Genomic DNA, 21,615 nt, shown 5'->3' with positions numbered 1-21,615 from the left:
TCTAATCTGATGAGACAAATTTTGTGTCAGAATAGAAACAGTGTCGGATTACACAGTGCAATTTAAAGAACATGGAAAATAGTAAAATGGGAATAAAATTAAAAGTGGGAATTTGCAATGAAACGGATTGTACAGGCAAGAGAGGGACAGTTTTCACTGTATTTATTTTAGCATTAATCCCATATCAGCTCCTACTGCACTGCTTCCTGCCCACTTATTCAACTACATGCTAATATATTTAATATGATTTAAAGAAGTACATCTAGAATTTCTGCTCCAAATGCCCTAATTCATGATTACGATAATCAGCTAACTTGATGAAGGTTATATGCTTAATTTTGAGTATTATAATGCATATACATGTATATATATGTTACTTTTAATTTATCTGTTGACTTACAGCAAGTTAAATTAAAAATTGTTGAATAGCAAACATGATATAATAGAATTTACTCTTTTCTCAATATTTCAATGCATACATAAGTCAGAATGACCTATATTCCAAGGAAATAGATTTCCATGTCAATGAAGGTTACATAATCTTGACTCAGTTTTTTTTTATTATTTTATTTGAGGGTCACATGTATTTCAATATACCCGTATGCATGAAGACTATATAGCAGGAAGAAAAAAAAACATTTATCTTCCATTTATTGGAATATAAGGAAACAATTTATAAAGATGTTTCAATAGTTATTTTATAATACATACATGTCTACTGTGTGATTTTTTTCCCAGAGAAACAATTGCCCTCAGAGTTCCGTGCATGTTTATAATATTATGGCTCAATCAAGGTGCCAAATTCACTTTCAAGTTTTTTAGAATTTGAAGCAGAAATTAAACAGTCGCAAATTGTTCAATGATGAATTCTGTTTTTAAAAATTGAGAAATAATTTATTGCCTGAAAATATTGTAAAATCAAACATCTCTACAACATTTTCTCCATGCAAATACATCTGTAAGAGTAATTTTGATACCTTTGAATTAGTCAGTGACTTTGTACGTTTATTATTCTTCCAAAAATTCTCTTTCGATGATGGAAATGACAGCATGTGCTAGATTTTTATCTACCTGAACACATAAATCTTTCTAAAAGCACACAGTGACATCTTTAGATGGAGAAATGCTTTTGTGAAGAGGAATCATTAAAGGGCAGGCTTTAAAGCCCTGTAGCAAATTATTGTCCAAGTCATTTTTAATGTAATATTTGACAAAAATGGTTTTTAAGCAGCTCTGAGTTTCATTATAAATGTATATTAGGTCCTAAGTGCAATAAATACATTATGCATCTGTTGAAAACATGTCAATTTGATAGCTTGGTATATATTCATGAAAAAAAAAATGAAATGTTTTTTTTATCTGGCTTGTGATGCATCGTTTATTAAACAAATATTACTGAACTTGAGGTAATATTTGCTTTCAGGGTGCTGCAGTAAATTTATGAGTTATAGTGCAGCCTGAATTATCCTGCAGGCAAGATTATTCAGGACAGGACCTCAATATTGAAGTAATAAATACCCCAACATGTAAGATTGGAAAGGATAAAAAGTATATATATATTTTTTTACAATATTGAGATGCCTATATGTCCACTGGTACATTAATCAATATAAATAATTAATTATATATTGCGTAGAGGAATTACAAGTCTATATAGAGCCTAAAATTAAGTGGAGAAGAGGAAGCAGTCAAAATTATCTTTTCATTCATCTTGAAAACTTGTTCACCTGCAGTCAGTTGAAAGCCGACAATTAGTGAGCTTTTCTGCTCAAAATTTGTCATAACATTTCAGTGATTTCACATTTTCAACTTCTTCTGCAGAACTTCTGGACCAAATTCAACCAAACTTGACATGAAGCATTCTTTATAGTGTGAAAGCTAGGATTCATGTTTACTAAATTAAAGGGTCACAAAACTCTTTTTTAAAGGGAGATAATTTAGAAATAGTGAAGATTTCATAGATCCTCTTCTCAAGGAACACTGGGCTAGCAGAGACAAAAGTTACGTGAAAACGTTCTTAACGAAGATCTGTTAAAGTTTGTTTAAAATCAACTGGCCTTGACAGGTGCCACAAAAGGGAGTTAATAGAAAAAAGAAAAATAATCTTCACAAGAACCACCAAGTTAGAAAAGATAAAATGTACATGAAAATTTCATTTTATGATGATGTAGATTCAGTTTTGTTCAAATCATGGTTTACTGCAGTACTCAGATAAGGGCTCAAGGGCCAGTTTAGTAGGGGGACAAGTTTTTTTTGGCAATTTATATATACAGGGAAAAATCTTTCAAAATCTAAAGAACAACTACTAATATAAAAGACATCACCATGTAGTGAAGTTGTTGAAGTAGTCAAGAGACAGCATTAGGGTAAGGCCTGTCTATATATAAGAGATCAAAGTTTTATATGAAATGGAATATAATGGGAAAATCTAAAAAATTATCTTTCTCAACTAAATAGTGCCTCAGAGAGGTCAAGGTTATTCAGATGAGGGTCGTGGATGTTGTGATGTGGTGCCATATTAAAAGCACTGTACTGAAGTAGATAAAAGTATACCCCAGAGAGCATTTTACTTGCTTTTCTGGCCTCATAAATTCATAAATTCAATTATTATTTTAAAGTAAGACCATAGAAAAATTCAAGATCCAATGTACTTTCAGTTATTTTTCACCCATTCTCTGTATGGTGCATCTTTTCCATGTACATTTTACATGGACATCCAGTCTGTTCCTGTCCATGTTTTATGGACATTGTCTACGGTTTCCAGGCTTTTTCATTGAATTTTAAATGGAAAAGCTTTTAATGGATTCCATATGGAAAAATTAAACATATGTCAATTTTATAAAACTTCTGAATCTCAAGGTGTCTGTACTTTCATTAAAGATGGGAAAACCTTGAATTCATTCTTACGTTGAAGACTTCATGTCATTGTCATATTTTAAAATTTGGTGTTATGTAGGAAGTTCAAGTTGAAATTTAAATTAAAATGCTTCAGTTTGAACCTTAAATATGGTATTTGAGTACTTTTCTTTTGGACGGGAAATCCCTGAGATCATTCTTTATCTATGACTATTCCACGTACACCTACCCTGATACAGTTCACAGACTTCTTTATATGGTTACGTAAAACGCTGCAAGAATTGTCAATGGATTGAATAATTTCGATATTTAAACTTCGTAAGGTTGACCCCACTGCTTGACTTCTTTCTGTCAATAAACTGCTTCCCAATTGACTCCCACAATTTACCTGATTTGGTATAAAAAGATGACTGATCAGTGACCCTTAATTAACGATCTGACATAATTAAGATTATTGAACACTGAAGTCATCTATATATAACCTAGAAAAGACCATTTTAAAATCTCATGTCTCTTAGTGTATATTCATGCTGTCAATCCCAAATTCTCAATGACGTTTCAGTCAGGACAAAAATTAATTTGACAACATTGTTGTGGTTTCATAAATAATTTGTGTTCTTCTTTATGTTTTATGTCAAATATTTCTGTTTTAAAATTAATTGTTATTACGAACTTTCATTTCTTGTGTGACATATACCAGGACCAAAGGGAAAAATAAGAGTTTTTATTGTGTGATTTCACTCGTGGATTTTCAAAATGACAAGGACATTTAATGGGTAAGTCAGTAGAACAGCTAATTAAATCCCCACAAATTGATTATTTTAATAATTAAACATTCATATAGTCTTGTTGTGTTGTCATTAGATGTTCATGTACATTTACATGTTTCTATTGGTGTACTTCAGTAAATTTAAATGATGACTGGCTCTTTATTAACTTGTTCATTTGAAATTATACATAATTATATATTATTCGATCATCATTCACCATTGATTTATAAAAATTAGTACAGATTTTGTAAGTTTACCTCAAATAAGTACTGAAGATGTCATTAATTACATGTACACTCTAAAGGTGCTGCACTCTTTTCCTTGTTTTCTCTTCAAACTGACAATTGAACTCGACACAGTTTTGCAAGCTCTTATCTGTGATTGAATTAAAATAATTCATACTGTGTCCATACAGGATTATGTCCCTTTAACATTCCAATTGACTTGTCTCCCTTTTACAAGTAAATGCATTTGTAAATTATCTTAAATTTGTTGCTGCTTTTGTAGGAATGCTACTTTTAACCTAAAGCTAAATTTTAACCATAAATATTTTGACACCTTTGAGCAAAACCTCAGTGTCAAAACACCTCTTTGAGGTTGTCCTTTCTTTATAATTACACCTTAAGGGGACATATTACAGGATTTGAGTACATGTCAGTTCACCATTTTAAATTGGCTTTAATCAGTTAATCAAGCTATTTTTTAAAGACAAAACTTAGAGAGGACATTAGTACTGATGTGTTGGAATTAGCTCACAATGGTGCAAATTGACAGAAAGCTTTCTTTTTAATGAGTTTCTACATTTTATGTGGGGGAGCTGCATTTAATTCTCTGGATTTTTTTTCTTGTGGGAAGTATTTTGTTCAAGTGCAGTTGCAATTTTTAACTGACTTTTACATTTGGAAATTTTAATAATGAAGACAGTTCCATCTTTTCTGTAAGTATATATACTTGAAATTTCAAAACTATTTCATTTGATGGTATATCTGAGTATATTATATTTTTATAATATATATAAATATAATTTATATTTGATAAAATTATTAGTATAATTCAACTTGCTTTCAATTTTCAAGACTTAATAATTAAAAGTGTTGCTTTTGACAAATATAAATGTTTTTACATATGTATCTAGAAGATATGTCAGCTAGCTAGTTCAAATTGTAAAATTTCTTATTTTTTCTTTCATATTTGATAAGCTGGGAGTTACAATTCATTTTTTAAAAATCAATTTCATGCATAATCATTACATAAGATCAGGCAGCCATTATTCAAATAACTTGAGGTAATATTTATTTAACTCGACATCAAGTGTTTAAACAGTGCAGGTTATTTTTCGATAAGATAATGTATTGATCAGCGCAATATATACCTTACCCCAACATAGCAATTAAATGTAGTGCACTGTACTTCCCTGTCTGTCCTTAAGGGGCCTATATCGATATCATACGATATTGATACAATATTGATATGATCAGTACTCTTAATGAACAGTGACTGTGTAGATTTTGAGCCATGGGGGAATGCCTGGCTTGTTGTTTTCAGAGAAGATTCAAGTATGTGTCTCTTATAATTGAGTTCATTATGTTGTGATTGTGTGTACAGGTTTGTAATATATTGATTTGTAAATCATGGTTCATTTTCAGATTATCGGGCAAAATTGGCAAGGTGTGAAGTTAGATGATTTTAAAGTAAGAAAAGCTAGGAGAGAAAAGGGAAATCATTTCAAAACTTTGCAATTCTTTCTTCGCTTTGTGTATAACCAACACATTATCTTGTTTTTAATGAAATTCTAATGTATAATTAACTTTCAAAAAGGAAGTTGCTTTATAATGCATGTAAGAGGGTTGGGTATGGATGATGTAGAGTGCACCTGTCTGAGAACTCAAAGGGGTCCTTGGTTCAAACCCTGATCTAAATCATGATCTCTGCATGTCTCCCCCTTTTTAACAAATATCCAAGTCTTTGAAATATTGTGTGAAAAAGCAAAGAAAAAATCAATTCAACAAAGGAAAAAATTAACTCCTTAAAAACCCAGAGTTTCCTGTGTGCTCCATTCCATGCAAAAACATATGCATCTATATGTCTGTATGTGGCCGGCTTATTTGGGTGTTTTCATATTGCCTAGATTTAATGGTATACAAAGATCCTCACTTTCAGTAATGTGTATTCAGCCTAACTGCTTAGACAGGATACCTGATGTTCCACTCGGAATCTTAGGTTATCCGAGTCTGTGACATCATGGTTTTGGTGTCTCTTCGTTACAACAGAATGACACACGGGGACAAGATAACAGTGAAGTAGTTGGGCGGGTCAGTTCAGAGGCTTAAAGAACCCATATTCCATCAGCACTACATAAAACGCTGAGATGAATCCCATTGATAATGGATTGTTGGAGAGATAGGAATCTTTCCTTTGTGTGTCAATACGGCCCTCGGGGTATACCCAATGACCCGGACTCATGCTATCTGATGATCAGTAAAATTTCATTTTAATTGAAATTTAATTCTTGGGTAAGCCTGAATGCTAGCACAGTCACACTTTATATTCCAAAGTCGGATAATGTATCAATCATATACACCAAAAGTAATCCTGTGAAATATATATTGCTCATTTGTTTATGGTAATATACCCTTTATGCAATTATAAATACTGAATGGAAACCAGTGTACTTTCTGTTTTGTGGAATGATTGGTTTCAATAGGTATATTTGTGAATCATATAATTGTATAGTGATTTTGAAGATTGCATTGAGTGGCAGAGTGCTTGCTGATAAAATTTTTCATTGCCTATCTGTTTTGCGGCCCGTCAGACGTTGTGCTTTAAAGGAACAATAGCCTGCATTGGAATTACACGTTTAACAAGAAGGGACTTTGTTTATATACATGGTTCAGTGACGAGTTGGTCCATTTTTCAATAGCACCTGATTGGCCTGTGTTTTCTTTACATTAACATAAACAGGGCACTGGCATTTTCTATTGAAATTTAACAAAGTGGAAGACACTATGGGGAGTGAACATATTAGTGTTCTTGATCAACCCTCTGCAAATTGTGAGAGTTGTACATGTGGAATGAAGGAGGATGGGTTTTCCCATTGCATTTCTTAGAAGGAAGTGCACGGTTGAGAATACTGGTTTGAAATCTTTTCAGTGAATTTGGAATGAAAAGGGTTAAATGTATCCTACAATTGAAAATATTATATGGATTTAATAAAGTATAGTGGTATTTGATAGATCTTGGACGACAGGTACTGTACCAAGTATTTATACTCATGTGTGCTTTCAGTCTTTTTTCATATATTATTTTTCGGGTTTGCTGGTCTAATATGTGTTACAATGTAGACATTGACTATAAATGCTGATGTTTAATATGGTCATTTTATTTGCAAAATTACTTTTGTCTGAACATAAATGGTAAAATTTTAATTTTCAGTCCTGTGAGAAAAGTTGAGGAAAAACATTGTTGAACATCTCATGAGTGTCGATCGATCCAAAAAACATCATTGCTGATGTCTGCAAGCAGCTGTAGAAAGGATCAAATCAATTCCTGTAGAAAATCTTTCTTAAATTTATATAAATTAATCCATGAAATTCAATGTTCATGCAAATTAATTCAATGAGATTTTATATGAAGTTTCATAGACGTTCTGTTTCAACTGTGTTCTTGTCCTTTATCAACCATATATATAACTGCAAGATGACATATTATACATAATGTTTGGTGCTTGCTGATGATGGAGTACTCAGTTGTACATGTAGTTTTATAACCTTGTATACTGCAGGTTTATTTTTTATTACTTTCTTTTTGAATCAATGTAAGTAAAATTATTGACACTGGTTCTTATATGTAAAAGAGTTTAAAACTTGGTGGGGGGGGGGGGGGGGGGGGGGGGGACTGGGGCAATATACCACGTAAATAAAAAAATTTAAGTTTCTAAGTTATAATAGATCTTCAACCCATAATACTATATCTTGAAGGATATACTAGTAACCTAATTTAAGTTTCCATAACAACATGAATAAGTGGGAAACATGCACATGTCAAATGTCTTTAATTATATAAAGTAAAAGCATTATATATATCTTAATTCCCCACTAATCACCATTTATCTACTATCTACAGCCTGTATATAGATGTAAAATTGTAATGAATCATTGACCACTAATTAATTATTCATGTAGAGGGTCATCACTCTGTCATGGTCAGTAATGACCAGTCGTTCCTCATAAGACCTTTCTGACCACCTGGTTGCATGACCATTACATGAAAGACTGTTAGCCTAGTTCTTACTGTCAATGCAAAGAAGAAGTACATTGTTATGAAAACTTATATAAAGACTTCTGGAATGGATTAAAGGATTGCTTGAGCCTTTGACTATAAGTAGGTGTCATTGTAGTCACAACATTGCATTTAGTGTCTAAAATTGACTTTTATAGCCATAAATTTCCAAAATCAGGCTATGTTTATCATTGTTTTCTGTGAGGCCTATTTAAGGTCCATCAAACTTGGTGCATGCATCTCAGAGGGATTTAAGTATGTTGTGACCTGAAAGGACTACTGTGTAGTCAATATGGACTTACGCATTTTTCATGACTGTACAAATTGTTATCCTGTTAAGACCAATATCAAGCCTGGATATTTCATGAATTTCAAAGTTTTATTGCATTTCAAAAATGGATTTTGGGTTGAATATTCATTTAAAGACTGATACTTTTTACTTTAACTGTTCAATTTACTATTGTTCATGAAGTCTGAGGTGCCAGCATTATATTATAGTCAATTAAACCTTGTTATCTCAAACTTAATTGGGTCAGAGAAGTAAATTTAAGATACCTGAAGATTCGAGATAATGAGGTTAATATAAATTTGAGATATCCGAAGATTGGAGATTAAATGAGGCTAAAATATGAAAAGAAAAATTGGTTGAGACTTCAAAGTCACTTACCAGTTGTGGTAGCATAGTGGTAGGGTGCATGCTTCAGGAAGGGAGGTCTGGGTTCAAATTCTCATTCCCTGTGCCTTGATCATCCACACTAAGATGTATAAGTAGGTGGTGGCTGTTCCTTTACCAAGTACCCAGAGTTACAAGTGAAAGTCATGGGTCTTTCAGATATGACCTTAAAACATAGGGTCCATGTAACAGTTGGCATTGCCACAGTAAAGATCCCTCACTACTCAGTGGCCCTGAGTGCTGAGTAGACAGGTCCAAATTTGGAGCCCTTCACTGCATGGTATTTAATGATGTCTCATTTGAATGAAAAATTCTTGCAAGGGGCTTAGAACAACAATCAATTCATCAAAATAGTAATATATGTCATAAATTAAACTTGCGTATCAACTATGTCGATCAAAATTGCTTGATTCTTAAGAGTTTGTATTTGCCATGGACCTGCATTGATATGATACACACATGACCATTGGATTTGAATTCAACTGCCTCTTTAAAGAAGCACATTCATTTTTGAAAAATTGCTCTATTTAGCATTCAATGTACAGTTTTTTAATCAGAATATGATGAGCTAGGATATAAATATTGTCATGAATAATATAAGCCAGCATTGTTAAAGTTCATAACAGTAACAAGGTTAGTTGATTGCTCATTATTTAGTCAGAGGAAGAAGAAACCATTCATGAACTCACATATACTTATAACTTTTATTCATTCATAATCTCGATATTATAATTATCATGGAAAGTGAAACCAAAAATTGTTATGTGTATTTGAATTATTAAACCCTCTTAGCAGTTGTTGCTTCTTAATTACAGCAGGGCCATGAGCCTCACTAAGAAGGGGCCGGAGCCTGGTGGCCCCTTGACAAAGAAGGTTCCCCCAGAGGACTTTCGGAGTAACGGAGGTGGACATTACCCCCTGTCATACCATGCAGAACCCCCTGACGATGAGAACATGAATGAGATTGTAGAGGAAAATGTGGATGTTTTTGTCCACCTTCCTGACAGGGGACGGAAAAAGGTTGCCGTCAATTCAAAGTAAGTTTTAGGTCGAGCAGGAAGTGAAATGCTTTTGTATAGCTACAGAGTAATATAAAGACTGAAGAGTTTGTATAATACCATGGTTAATTAGTAATTAAGGTATGACTTCCTTTATTGTGGGTAAAGTTTGGATTTTTATCAGATTTTGATTTGGTGACTAGGATATACAGTAAAACTTGATTATATGGGAGTTTTAAAGGGGACATGAATTTTTATTTTCTTATAATGAAAAAGATGAAGATAATGCACAATGATTACAGTAATCTTAAAAAAAAAAAAACCTGCAAACAATAGATAGAGAACAGGGCATAAAACATGGACCCCCAGAAATTCCACTGGTAGGATTAGGCACTTAGGAGGAGTAAGCATCCCCTGTTGACTGGTCACACCTACCATGAGCCCTATGTATTGATGTTAAAACAGAATATTTCATAGTCAAATTTAGTATAAAAACAAAGGCCAAACAATTGGTATGAAAAATGTCAGACAAAATATGTCAGACTCAATGATAGTTTATGTTTGATAACAAGGTAATTATAACGATCATTAAATTTACAAAATGCTGACTTAAGAAGGCTGTTGAAATCCCTGTAACATCAACTTATTTGTCAGTAGCCTTCATCAGTTTAAAAAATTGATTGTACTCGGAGCATGCTCTTGAGTATCAAATAAGCTGGGAGACATAAACAGCATACATGTATGTGGATGATTGCAGAATATTGCCACATAAATATAAGGAAAGTTGATGATGGAAAACCTAGTCATGCATTGTGGCGTCTTTTATTTCAAGTTCACTGGGATATATCGAGTCAACATATGAATGGAAGTACCTATTGTTAATTGATTAAACATCATTGAAATATCTTAATGTCAAGTTGAAGGCCACAACAAGTGTTTTCTTCTTCTCATGTAGAAGTTTTTAAATTCTGCTTCATATATAGGAATATAAATACAGGTCAGTTAATAAAGGAGCACAATTAATGCCCATCGAAATTCCAGCTGAATTTCTTTTTTATCCATACAAGAAAGTACTTTGATATGAAGGATGAGGAAAATATGAAACTTCCTTGTAACCAAGATTTCCTTATATCCAAATTCTGTATAAGTGAGTTTTACTGTATATAATCATAATTCTTAGTCCTCAGATTCTGCTTTGAAGTTTTCTCACTCAGTTAGATATGAAAATCCATAATGTAAATCCTAGAAATAATGGCCTTGATTTTAAGGATTTATACGTTTTCATAATGGATTTTCATCAAACTGTGTGAGACTTAAAACTTTAATATATTGTGATACATATCTGTTGTGTATACAGTTTACATTTTTAGATTCCATGTACATCAAATAAACTGGGACTTATGTTCATTTTGTATTAATAGGTTATCTTATTTTTTTCCCCTGAAAATCAAAAAAAAAATTACTCTATTCAGATGAAAAATAACTTGTTCAAGGGCAGTAACTCTTACATCATGAGCATTTTTTGGCACAGAGAGGGAGAGAGAGAGAGAGAGAGTAACCACAAATATTTTTAAAGTTTTTCAAGTCAAACGTATTATGTATGCTGCATTATTTGAGGGATTATACAGGATTTGTTGTAATTTATTTGTGTCTAGATTGTGTAGCACTGATTCCATTGTAGGCAGAGTCTTAAATACCATAAGTTCACTGAGGCATTGATAATGCATGCATAATGAAATCTCCAAGTGGTTTCATTCAGATTGTTTACTGTCATTCTAAATATTTAAAAAAATATATGGTTGAATGTATTACTTTTTTTTTCAACACAAGCTTACAATGTCATACATTAGATTTTCTTCGGAAAATTTTAAGAATAAATTATAAAATATGGATATATAGTTCTGAATACTTTTTACAAGTTCAAAGAAATTTGTAAGCATATTTAAGACGTGAACCAACTTAATTTCCATACAAATCCTTAATTTGCCTTTTCAATGTATTAATACATGCATGTATTCATGTATAAATAAATAGATGTTTATGATACCAAGAAGATAATATTATTTGTTATTTAATTGTCCTGAATTAATCTATATATATCATTCAATCAGAAATTCAGATTTATTTTATATTGCTAATTATATCTTTTGAAAGTGTTTAAATTGTAAAATAATAAGTATACTTTGTAGACTCTTTTGTACAACAAATATTCTGGAGTACACAAGTAAGAGTTACTGCCCTTTGATTGTGTTTTTGTTATGGTGATGAGGTTTTAGGAAACAGACTATAATTGCTCTCTGTTATTCATGGCCACCAAGCATGCAATCACAACACAGTGTTATGTATAGACTGTTCTCTTTAACACACTGTATGTGTAGTGTTCAGTTAAATACCTGTCAAATAGCAGTGTATGGAACAGGTAGCAGAGAATGTTGGGCAAACATGGTGTGATTCAAACATTGGGTGTTTAACTGTCATTAAGGAGAAATTTATCGGTGAAATTAACTGGACACCCGAATTTAGAGGATTCGGAGAAAATTTGACCATATAATGAAGAAATATTGAAAAAAAGAGAGATATGTTTTCAAGGAAAAAGAAACAGGTGCTTGGTGGCTCGAAGACAGCGTTGAATGGCCACAATGAAGAGGTAGGAATTTTCATGCATTTTAATGATTTCCTTAATTTTTTTTTAATTTTTAGCATTCCCATGATGGACCTTTTAGTGAACCTGGCTGCGGGGAGTCGTCTTAACCCCGGGGGTCACACCTTGCAGGTGTTAAATGAGGACACTGGAAAATTAAAACAATACAAACCCAATCAGACAATAGGCTCCCTCTGTACCCGTGGGGAGGATCACAAATTTCAATATGTCACCGTGCAAATTGTCCCCAAGAAAGATTCTAAGAAATCCTCAGGGAATAACCGAAATGTCCAGCCGTTTGAGGTAAGGTGTTTAATCCTCTTAGGTCAATAGTTTGTCGTGCCAGCTCACATGAAAAAAAAGGACATTACACTTTTAGTTACTCCATGCTTTTTTAAGTTTTAAGTGAAAACATTCTATTAATTAATATATTCATTTCATGGAAATTAAGGACACATTTTATGATAAAAGCTAGGCCACTATTTTGAAATAATAAATTCTAACTAGGTACCTGCATAATATAAAGATGAGTGGAAATATGTATAACATTTTATTCTTAAAACTTTATAAAGACATTGGAATATTCTCTGTAATTGCGGTCTTATACTGAATATTTTAATCAAGCTCAGATTGGAATTTCTAGGGTGTACATATGTCTTTTGTAGGATTCAGATTGTGTTAGACAATTTGTATCAGTATATATATAAACAGGTCTCTTCAGAAGAGAAAATAAGTAAACATGAGGCTTTTAATGCGATACTGATAGCAACACTGCAAGAGAGGATTGTTTAAAACAAAACAGCTGATGTTTCATCCTGTTTCTGAAGTTGACACTGGTATTGACTATTGACCCAGATACCTTTCAGGTGTTTGCAGGTGAAACAGGAGACACCAAAACAAACCATCAGGTGTATTGATTGATTGATTCAGAAATTGATTTTAGAAAAAAACATCTTGACACCTCCATAGATTAATTGGAAAGCACAGAAAAAAATCAAATTGTATAACTGTTGCATACAGTATGGACCTAAAATTGATACAGAGTACATACAATACTGCATTGAATTGGCCTGTAAATTTTTACATGTATATTATATATATTAGTACATTTTCCATTATGTGACGAACATTTGTATGGATGCAGGGATCATGCACTTAATCACTCTTGAGATATTTAAATTCATTCATCTTCAGGTTTTTTTTTTTACAACTTAATTAATTCTCTTGTTTTGGAGCTACTCTGGGATTGTTATATAAATTTATATGTTGAAAAAAAAATTAAACTTCAGAAGTAATTCATGTACATGCACTGGGTTGCACCAAGTTCTTTACTACTTCTGTAGAAGAATTTAATGGAAGACTTAACTTTAACTAGCTGGTATGAAGGTTAAAATTGAAATGTGCATTGGCATATATTTGCTCCTTTAAGTCTCTGCATGTAGACATTATATATTTGTTCCGTTGCAAGTCCATTTAAAAATGCAATAAACAAAGCAAGATATTCTTGATGTATGTTCACTAAATGCCATGAATACATGGAAATTAACTGTCTTAATTTCTTCATATAAATGCAGTTGGGATGATGAATGTACAGGATACTGCAAGAATTGTCTGGCAATTATTAATATAAAATCTCTTACTTAATTCTCAAGCATGGAGCATTTTAATTAAATTCCCCATATAATTTGTCAAATGGATCCATTTCAAGGTTTTATATATCTATATATAGAGTTAAATCAGGGGAAAAAAATATGTATGTGAATTTCTGTTAGAGACTCTCAATTTTTTTTTAATCAAAAAATTTCAAAATTTTGTTTTTGATTAATATTTCCAACAGTCTCTGATGCAAAGCAATTAATATGAAAACAGTGGTACCATTTGAAATTCTTTATACTTATACATGTAAGTGCAAATGTATATTTATAATTAAATGAATGTTTCATGGATAAAATAATGGTTTCTTAAGATTCTGACTTAAAATCTAATATTTTTTTATTCTATCTATGAGTCTTTTTAAATTGGTGTTATCATACTGAGTGTAAACTCCTATATTATATTTGAGGGATCTCGATCTTCATGCAACCACTGCAAAAGTTGCATCAAACTAAGAATTGTAATCAAATCAATGAGTCAATTTTGCCCTCTTTAAAAAATAAAACCATAAGTTGCTAAATAATTGCAAAGTCTGGCAACCATTGCAGAATCCTGAGCCTCACAGGGTGCCAAATTCGTACTTTTGCTGGTTTGAGGACTCATCTGTGACATCTTAGCAAGTTTGTCCTTGCCGAATCTTTTAAATTAGTTTGCTCTGATTAATGCCTCTGTAATTATACCTGTAAATTAGATGTAACACAGTAAATGGAAGTTAATGATTTTGTCAGCGGTTTGAATGCTTGGTGATTTTGCTATGATACCAATTGCTTACAGAGCAGTTGAATTAAATCCAAGTGCATTTTAAATGTGTTGGTTGAGCTAAATTTCAGTTAGAAATTTTTTATTTGAGACACTTTCTCTCTCTCTCTCTCTCTCTTCTCTCTCTCTTTAATATTTCACATTATTTAGTAATACATGTACTACATTAAATAGATAGCAAATCCTGCAAAACAGTTGTTGACCTTTAAACATTTTAAGTTGAAATATAATCTTAATAAACACCTGTGAAATGTTCAGGTATTTAACTCTTTACCGTAAATTTTGTCATTGTCTACTTGCTATGCATACAGTAGAGAATTGAAATTCACCACCATGTTTATAAGGCCTCTATGCTATATGTGTGGACACTTTTTCAGTGCAAAGTTTTCAACCTTGTGTACGCATGCAGAAACACTGAACAGGGGGTCAAACCATTTTTAGATGACTGCCTATTATAGGCCTGATAATCATATTCAAGGCTTTGTAATGCCTGCATATCATTACACTGACAGCAAATTTTGAAGAAAATGTCCCAATCTGCAAATTCTGGGGCATAATATAGAATATCTTATAGTGACAAGCCAATATGTAGATTCACAAAGTCATGAAATTTATCAGCTGTGAATTTTTCTTGGACCATTAAATAGAAACAATGCAAATGAGAAGCGAGTTTTTTCTTAGCGGATTTTCTTTGTACTTGGAGCATCAAAGGGGAAATGTTTTTCTTTGATATATCAGACAGGTATAGAGATAAGTCTTGTTATGGAAGAGATCAGCACTGATGACGATCTTGATTTCGAATTTACCACAAAAAAGAGATACAATTTCTATACAATATCATTTCATCATGATGTACACGTATTCTGAATAAATTATTGATTAGATATTGTAAATAATTCAAATTAAGTTTTGTATTGGCATTTAGGCCTTAATTAATTTATCTGAAAATTTAACTTTTTTTTTAAAAATTTTGATACAATTACATATACATATTTTGGAATGATGGTATTTCACTTTGTATTTAGGTCAATAAGAAACTTAAAATTTATACAAATGCCCAGGAAGTTTATAGAAATATAAATTATGTTAAAACACATACATATGTAAGCATGCAAACGTAACATTTACTGGTACTAACAATAATGAACATGCAGGTAAACTAAAACACTACCATAGTATATATGAATAATTACTAAAGTTTACCTAATAATTAGTGCACCAAACTTGTCAGGTAGATGTAAATCATGTCTATTTTTTTGCCTAGAGGTCAAATGTTGACCTTTACAGAGTCCTGAGCATTCAGGCTTTCTTGGGTATAGGGAATTGAAATATAGCATGACACTAGGGGAGTTTTTAGCAGATCTAGGACAGGTAAATATATATATATCTATATTTTTTAAAAAATATATCAATATTTTTCATGTAAGCATCATATGTCAGACTTCATAAGAAAAAAAAAAAACAAAATTTATTGCATAAAAAATTATGAACAAACATGCTTCTATGAAAAGTTATGAGGCTTCCAAGACTAAATTTCCATTATTTTAGGTTGATTTTTTTTGTAAATTTCTTTTGAGACAACATGCCCATGCCTAAAACACTCAGAGTATAGAGGACTTAATGGTCCCCCTTGTTGAACAACTTTGAGTCTATCAATAATTTTGATATACTGCAGTAAGGTAGTAGATAGAATGTCATTTCACTTTTTATAATCACATTATTTAAAGTTTGCTTTTCTCAGTATCATCTGTATTTTGGGAAATACATAGCATATTTTCTATGAAATAAGTTTTAAAGTATCTCTGCCTCATTCAACTCAATAAGCCAAATATTCTAATGAACAAGTGATATAGTTAATACATGTAGTTTACCAACCAAAGAGTTATTAATACAAAGTGTAGTAGCTTTTTGAATTCACTTCATAGGCTATGATCAATTTACACACGTCAGTGAAAATGAATCATTCAGAATTAAGCTTGCTTTTAAAGTATCGAAAAACATTTCTTCACAATTAGAGTGATGAAGTATATATACATGTACACTGTAAGTACATGTATATATAAATACAAAACAAGCATTTTTGTCATAGTGGTACCACTTTCACGGGCCTGTGTTTATATGTGTGAACATTTAATTGAATGATTGAAAAGAAATACAAATTTAAGCCACTCACCACATTTCTATGTATACAAGCTTTGTTAGAAATAAATACTTTATAGGTATATATATCTGGGAATTTTAAAAGGCCAGAAATTTGAATGAAGTAGGACATCATCGTATGAATATACACTTTTCGGAGCAAAGGCAGAACGGAATGGATTGAATGAATGAGAGAAAGAGATCATGTACTGTGATATGATATTGAATGGCGGCTTTGTGTAGAGGAATTTTAAACATTGACAAAAGTGGAATTATCTCTTGGACTTTAATTGTAGGCCATGGAAGAGTAATAGCAAACCACAACTAAACAGAGGGTATATTTATACCTACATGTGACTTAAGATAGATGGCTGTAAATTATTTGATCGAGAATTCTTGTAGTCATGCAGAAATTTAGTTTTGGAATAATTTAAGACATACAAGTGAAAAATTTGATACCACGATTTAACACTCATGGCAGTTTTGAAAAAAAAAAATTCCAAATTCAGTGCTCTATTGAGTGCAACCAAAATGTTGAAGAAAATAAGAGGTGCATACCATTTAATAATGTAATCGATTATTATTTAGTTATGCGTACATGCTGATGCATTGGTGACGTGCTCAATACATGCAGCTATTATATAGGTATAGAATTGACAGTTTCTCATAGTTATTCAGAAGATTGATTTGTATTCTAGCTTGCTTTGGGATCAATAAAATCTTAATTGATCAATGCATACTTTTTGAATGCAGAATAGAATGCAGTTCAGAATTCATTCATGTTAACTGACAATATATACATTTGACAATGTGTCATTTAAATCAGTAATGTTTCCTTGATCACCAATAAATAAGTAACAATTGTAGGGGGTTAAGTCATTATGACTTAATTTCTGACAAAATGGTCCAGTTACACTAAAAAGGTAATATACATGCAATGTTGATCTACATAGAAATTGAATTTAACAAAATTAATTTAAGAGCAACAGTTTATTTACTTAATATAAGCTCATCTTATAATATTGTCACTTGAAGAAAATTAATTTTCTTTGTGACACCCCTTGCCATTTGACTTGTTTCAAGTCAGATATATAGACAGTTTTCTGTGAAAATTAACTTTTCACCTGTAAAATCAGATTTATGGGGAAAAAAATGATTTTAAACCTGATCCTAAGGATCAGTGATAGGATCAAGATGAACTTTATGAATTAGATGGTCAGGCCAATTCATACCTGATATCTGAAATTTTTGACCTCCCAGTTGACCTTGTGTGTGATTTGTAAACAATTTTCACCAGTCAAAAGTATAGTGATAAAAGTCGGGTACTTGAAGTATATATATTGTATACACTGCATAGAGGGTGTGTGTAAATTATTTCTGTAATAAATGCGTTGGCAGATCTTGTGAAGGTTATTATAAGCGGACTGTAAACGTTTACAAAGGAAGAGATCTCATGTGTCTCAGGAAAAATGACACTCATCTCGCTCGTACACTAAAAAAGCAACCTGTTGTGATTTTGTGTTTTATATAATGATCCATTTTGGATTGTTCATCTTCTTTCATTCTATGTGGTATTGTGGTCTTTTTTCCGATATGGAATAAGTTAATTTTGTAACACAGTATAGGAGTATGAGATTGGAATTGCTCGGATATCTGGCCGATTTTTATTTGTGAGATTCTAAGATTATGATGTCTAAATCCAGAGAACTTCCATTTGTGGTAAGCTTAATGACCAAACTCCAATGTTTTTTTTTGTCTAATTGAGTATGATAATTGTTCATGAATTCAAAACTATGTGTATGAAAAATATTGTAACAGGTATTTACTGTGAATCATGGTCCAAATAGAGCCATATGGGTGGGCTAATTTAGGTACAGTATATGTATACATTCATGTACATATACATGTACACTAATTGCTGTCCATTTTGGGGTTTTATGGGAATGGAGGACCTCTAAAGAGTTCTAACCCCCCACCCCACCCCAGTCTTTTCCCCCTTCCCATATTTTTGGCAATGATTTGACAATCATCTAAAGTTTTTGGTCTTAGTCGTAAGTTCTTTTGTAAAACGGGCCCCAGAACATCAGAACAACCTTTTGAAAAAAAAAAATTAGTTATTAAGTTATATTTACATAATTCATTTAGATTTCAGTCAACTTTGCATGGTCTCAATATTGTGTAATTTATATTGATGTCATGAACCTTTCCACAATTTTTAAAACTATCTTGGCCTGGTGGCTTGCAATTTTGGAATAATTTCAAGTGCAAATTAGTTGATAAGAGTTTCTAAATGAAGTACTGTGAATGATACAGTATAAATACATTTGTATATTTCTAGAGTGCGTGGTAACATAGGTGTGCATAATTATATATAGTTATAAGTAGACACAATCTGCTTTCAGTCTATATGAACTTGAATACTGTCTGCTTGACAGCTAGTGTCTGTATAAGGGTATCTTTTCTGACAGTGCTCTTGTGGTAAGGTTGAATTTTTCAGGGAGTGCCAATATATAGCCATCAAATATTATACATTCCACTCCTTCAGATGTAAATAAATTTGTAAAATAAGAACTCGGTCCGGTCTCTGATTTCCCTGACCTCTCTAAATTAGATACCCGAATAATAAGTAAGTAAACAATTTTCATTATTCAGACCTTTTGAATCAGAGCATGAAAGCTTTCTTTTGGGGTGTTTTAATACAGGTCCCTGAATTGTGACGACCTGTCACTCCCGTTTGCTAGACACTACTGGAGTGGGTCGTGGTTACATTCCTTTGTTTAAAGTAACTTTATCTACGTGTACCCGGTTATTGTGATAACAGAAGGGATAAAATCCTGTTTAATAGCATGAAAATTAACATTGAAGTTAGGAGTCTTTATTTCATATTAAATTACATTAGAAAAAGATAAGATTTTTAAAATTCTGATTAATTAATGAAATGATTAATAATTCATTATTACAGGTGTCTAATTTAACTAAAAATAGTTAAAAAAAAAAAAAAAGAGCAATAAGCATTTTAAGTACAACTTTTAATTTTATAAACATTTTCAAAAAAAAACCTCCCCCCCCCCCCCCCCAAAAAAAAAAAAAAAAAAAAAAAAAAAAATATATATATATATATATATATATATATATATATATATATATATATATATATATATATATATATATTGAATAAAATTAACAGAAAATGTGTATCTTGAAAAAAAAAACAGTTAAACTCTTTCTTTACCATCTATCTTTTAATTTGCATCTTAATTGATCAAACTTTGCATCTTCTCATAAGAGTGGGAACTATTTGCTCTCAAACCTTGAGCATATGTTCAGGCTATCTCTGCAATATACTGTGCAGCTCATGAGGGTAATTCAATGCAACTGTAAAAATCTTCTTCTTCTCTTGAAATAATTATCCATTCAAGCATCTTTGTGTATCTAGAGCATATGTTTTATAACTCAGGTTCCACTAAGTTTGCGCAAGTAAATATTTACCCATTTGTACCACCTACTGCACACACTTAGACATTTATAAGATGAAAAGTCATTACGGGAAGTCAGAAAATCGGAAATGATGGGCCTTGGGTAATTTACAGCATATGGTTATTTTATTTATGAAATGAGATACAAGCAGTTCTCATTAATATACAGAATTAAAAAATTCTTAATAATATTTAAAGATACAATTATGTTATATGTATACCACATGTACCCCCAGATATTAAAGTTATGATTTAATGAATCATCACTCCTAAAGTCTGTAAATGAAATTTTTAAAGATTGAATTTAAAATGAAATTCTTATAACTCTTTAAAAGAAACTGTAATACTGTCCCTGTTAATAAGATTTCCAGCATGTTCATTAAAGCCTGGTGTAGTTTAATTATTCTTTTATAATATTTTTTTATCGTCCTTTTAGTAACATTATTGTAATACATGTATTCTCTTTCAGATGACCAAGAGGTTCACGGTGAACCTCCCTGGAGGTCAGAAGAAAGTCCTGCGGATCAGTCCCCAGTCCACTCTTGAACAGGTGCGGGCCCAGCTATGTCAAGAGAGGCAAATTAATCCCAGTCAACTCATGTTTCAGCTGCCCAACAACCCACGCCAACAACTAGGTCTTCAGACAACTATAGCAGAACTCCCCACCAGTGAAGTCAACCTTATTAGTGCTAATGGTAGGTAAATGGAGTGGGCCACTTGCCCGTAAAGGAATATTAGTAGAGTCAACCTATTTTGTACAAATTGTAGGTAAATGGAGTGGGCCACTTGCCCGTAAAGGAATATTAGTAGAGTCAACCTATTTTGTACAAATTCTGGGAAAATGAAGTGGGCCACTGGCCCAGTGGTGATGAATATAAAGTCAAGGCTACTAGTGTTGACTGTAGGATACAAAGTGGGCCATTTGCCTAGAAAGATGATTAAGTCTAGACAATTAGTGTTGACTGTAGGTATACAAATTGGGCCAGTGCTCAGTAATGTTTACTGTAGGTAAACAATATGGACAGTGACCCACATTTGAACATTTGTTAGGTCATTCTGAATATATAAGTTTTAAAGAAGAATTTAGAGACTAGTCTATACAAGTACAGAAGCTGATCAGTGGAATTTTAGTGAGGTCATTCCATTACCCAGAGTTCTAAGGCTAAGCAAATGGTGTGGGCACCTTAATGCCTAGTCAGGTCATAAAATAATGGGCAAGCCTTATTCATGTTTTATACATCACCTAATGAGTTCAACATTGAATTAAACCAGTAAAACTACTTGTGGTCTAGCTAGGTTAATTAATCAACTAAAATATAAAGTTGGCAAAACTGCAAAAAGTTAAACTTTCATGTAAATTTAGTATCCCAGT

General features: G+C 32.0%; 1 protein-coding gene across 1 annotated transcript in view; it reads left to right on the top strand.

The window, feature by feature from the left end:
• Positions 1-21,615, top strand: part of LOC133188204 (protein cordon-bleu-like) — a 45,523-nt gene that overhangs the window by 11,932 nt on the left and 11,976 nt on the right. Inside the window, exons 2-4 of the mRNA XM_061323582.1 lie at positions 9,393-9,614; positions 12,276-12,519; positions 20,713-20,938. Of these exons, the coding sequence (XP_061179566.1) occupies positions 9,393-9,614; positions 12,276-12,519; positions 20,713-20,938 (692 nt within the window). The remainder of the gene's footprint in view (positions 1-9,392; positions 9,615-12,275; positions 12,520-20,712; positions 20,939-21,615) is intronic.

The sequence above is a fragment of the Saccostrea echinata genome, unplaced genomic scaffold, assembly GCF_033153115.1.
Source record: "Saccostrea echinata isolate AGI-Se365-2 ecotype Australia unplaced genomic scaffold, CSIRO_AGI_Sech_v1 ptg000016l, whole genome shotgun sequence".
In the NCBI taxonomy this organism is placed as follows: Eukaryota; Metazoa; Mollusca; class Bivalvia; order Ostreida; family Ostreidae; genus Saccostrea; species Saccostrea echinata.
Note: the sequence above shows the minus strand (reverse complement) of the source record. Positions and strands in the feature narration are given on the sequence as shown.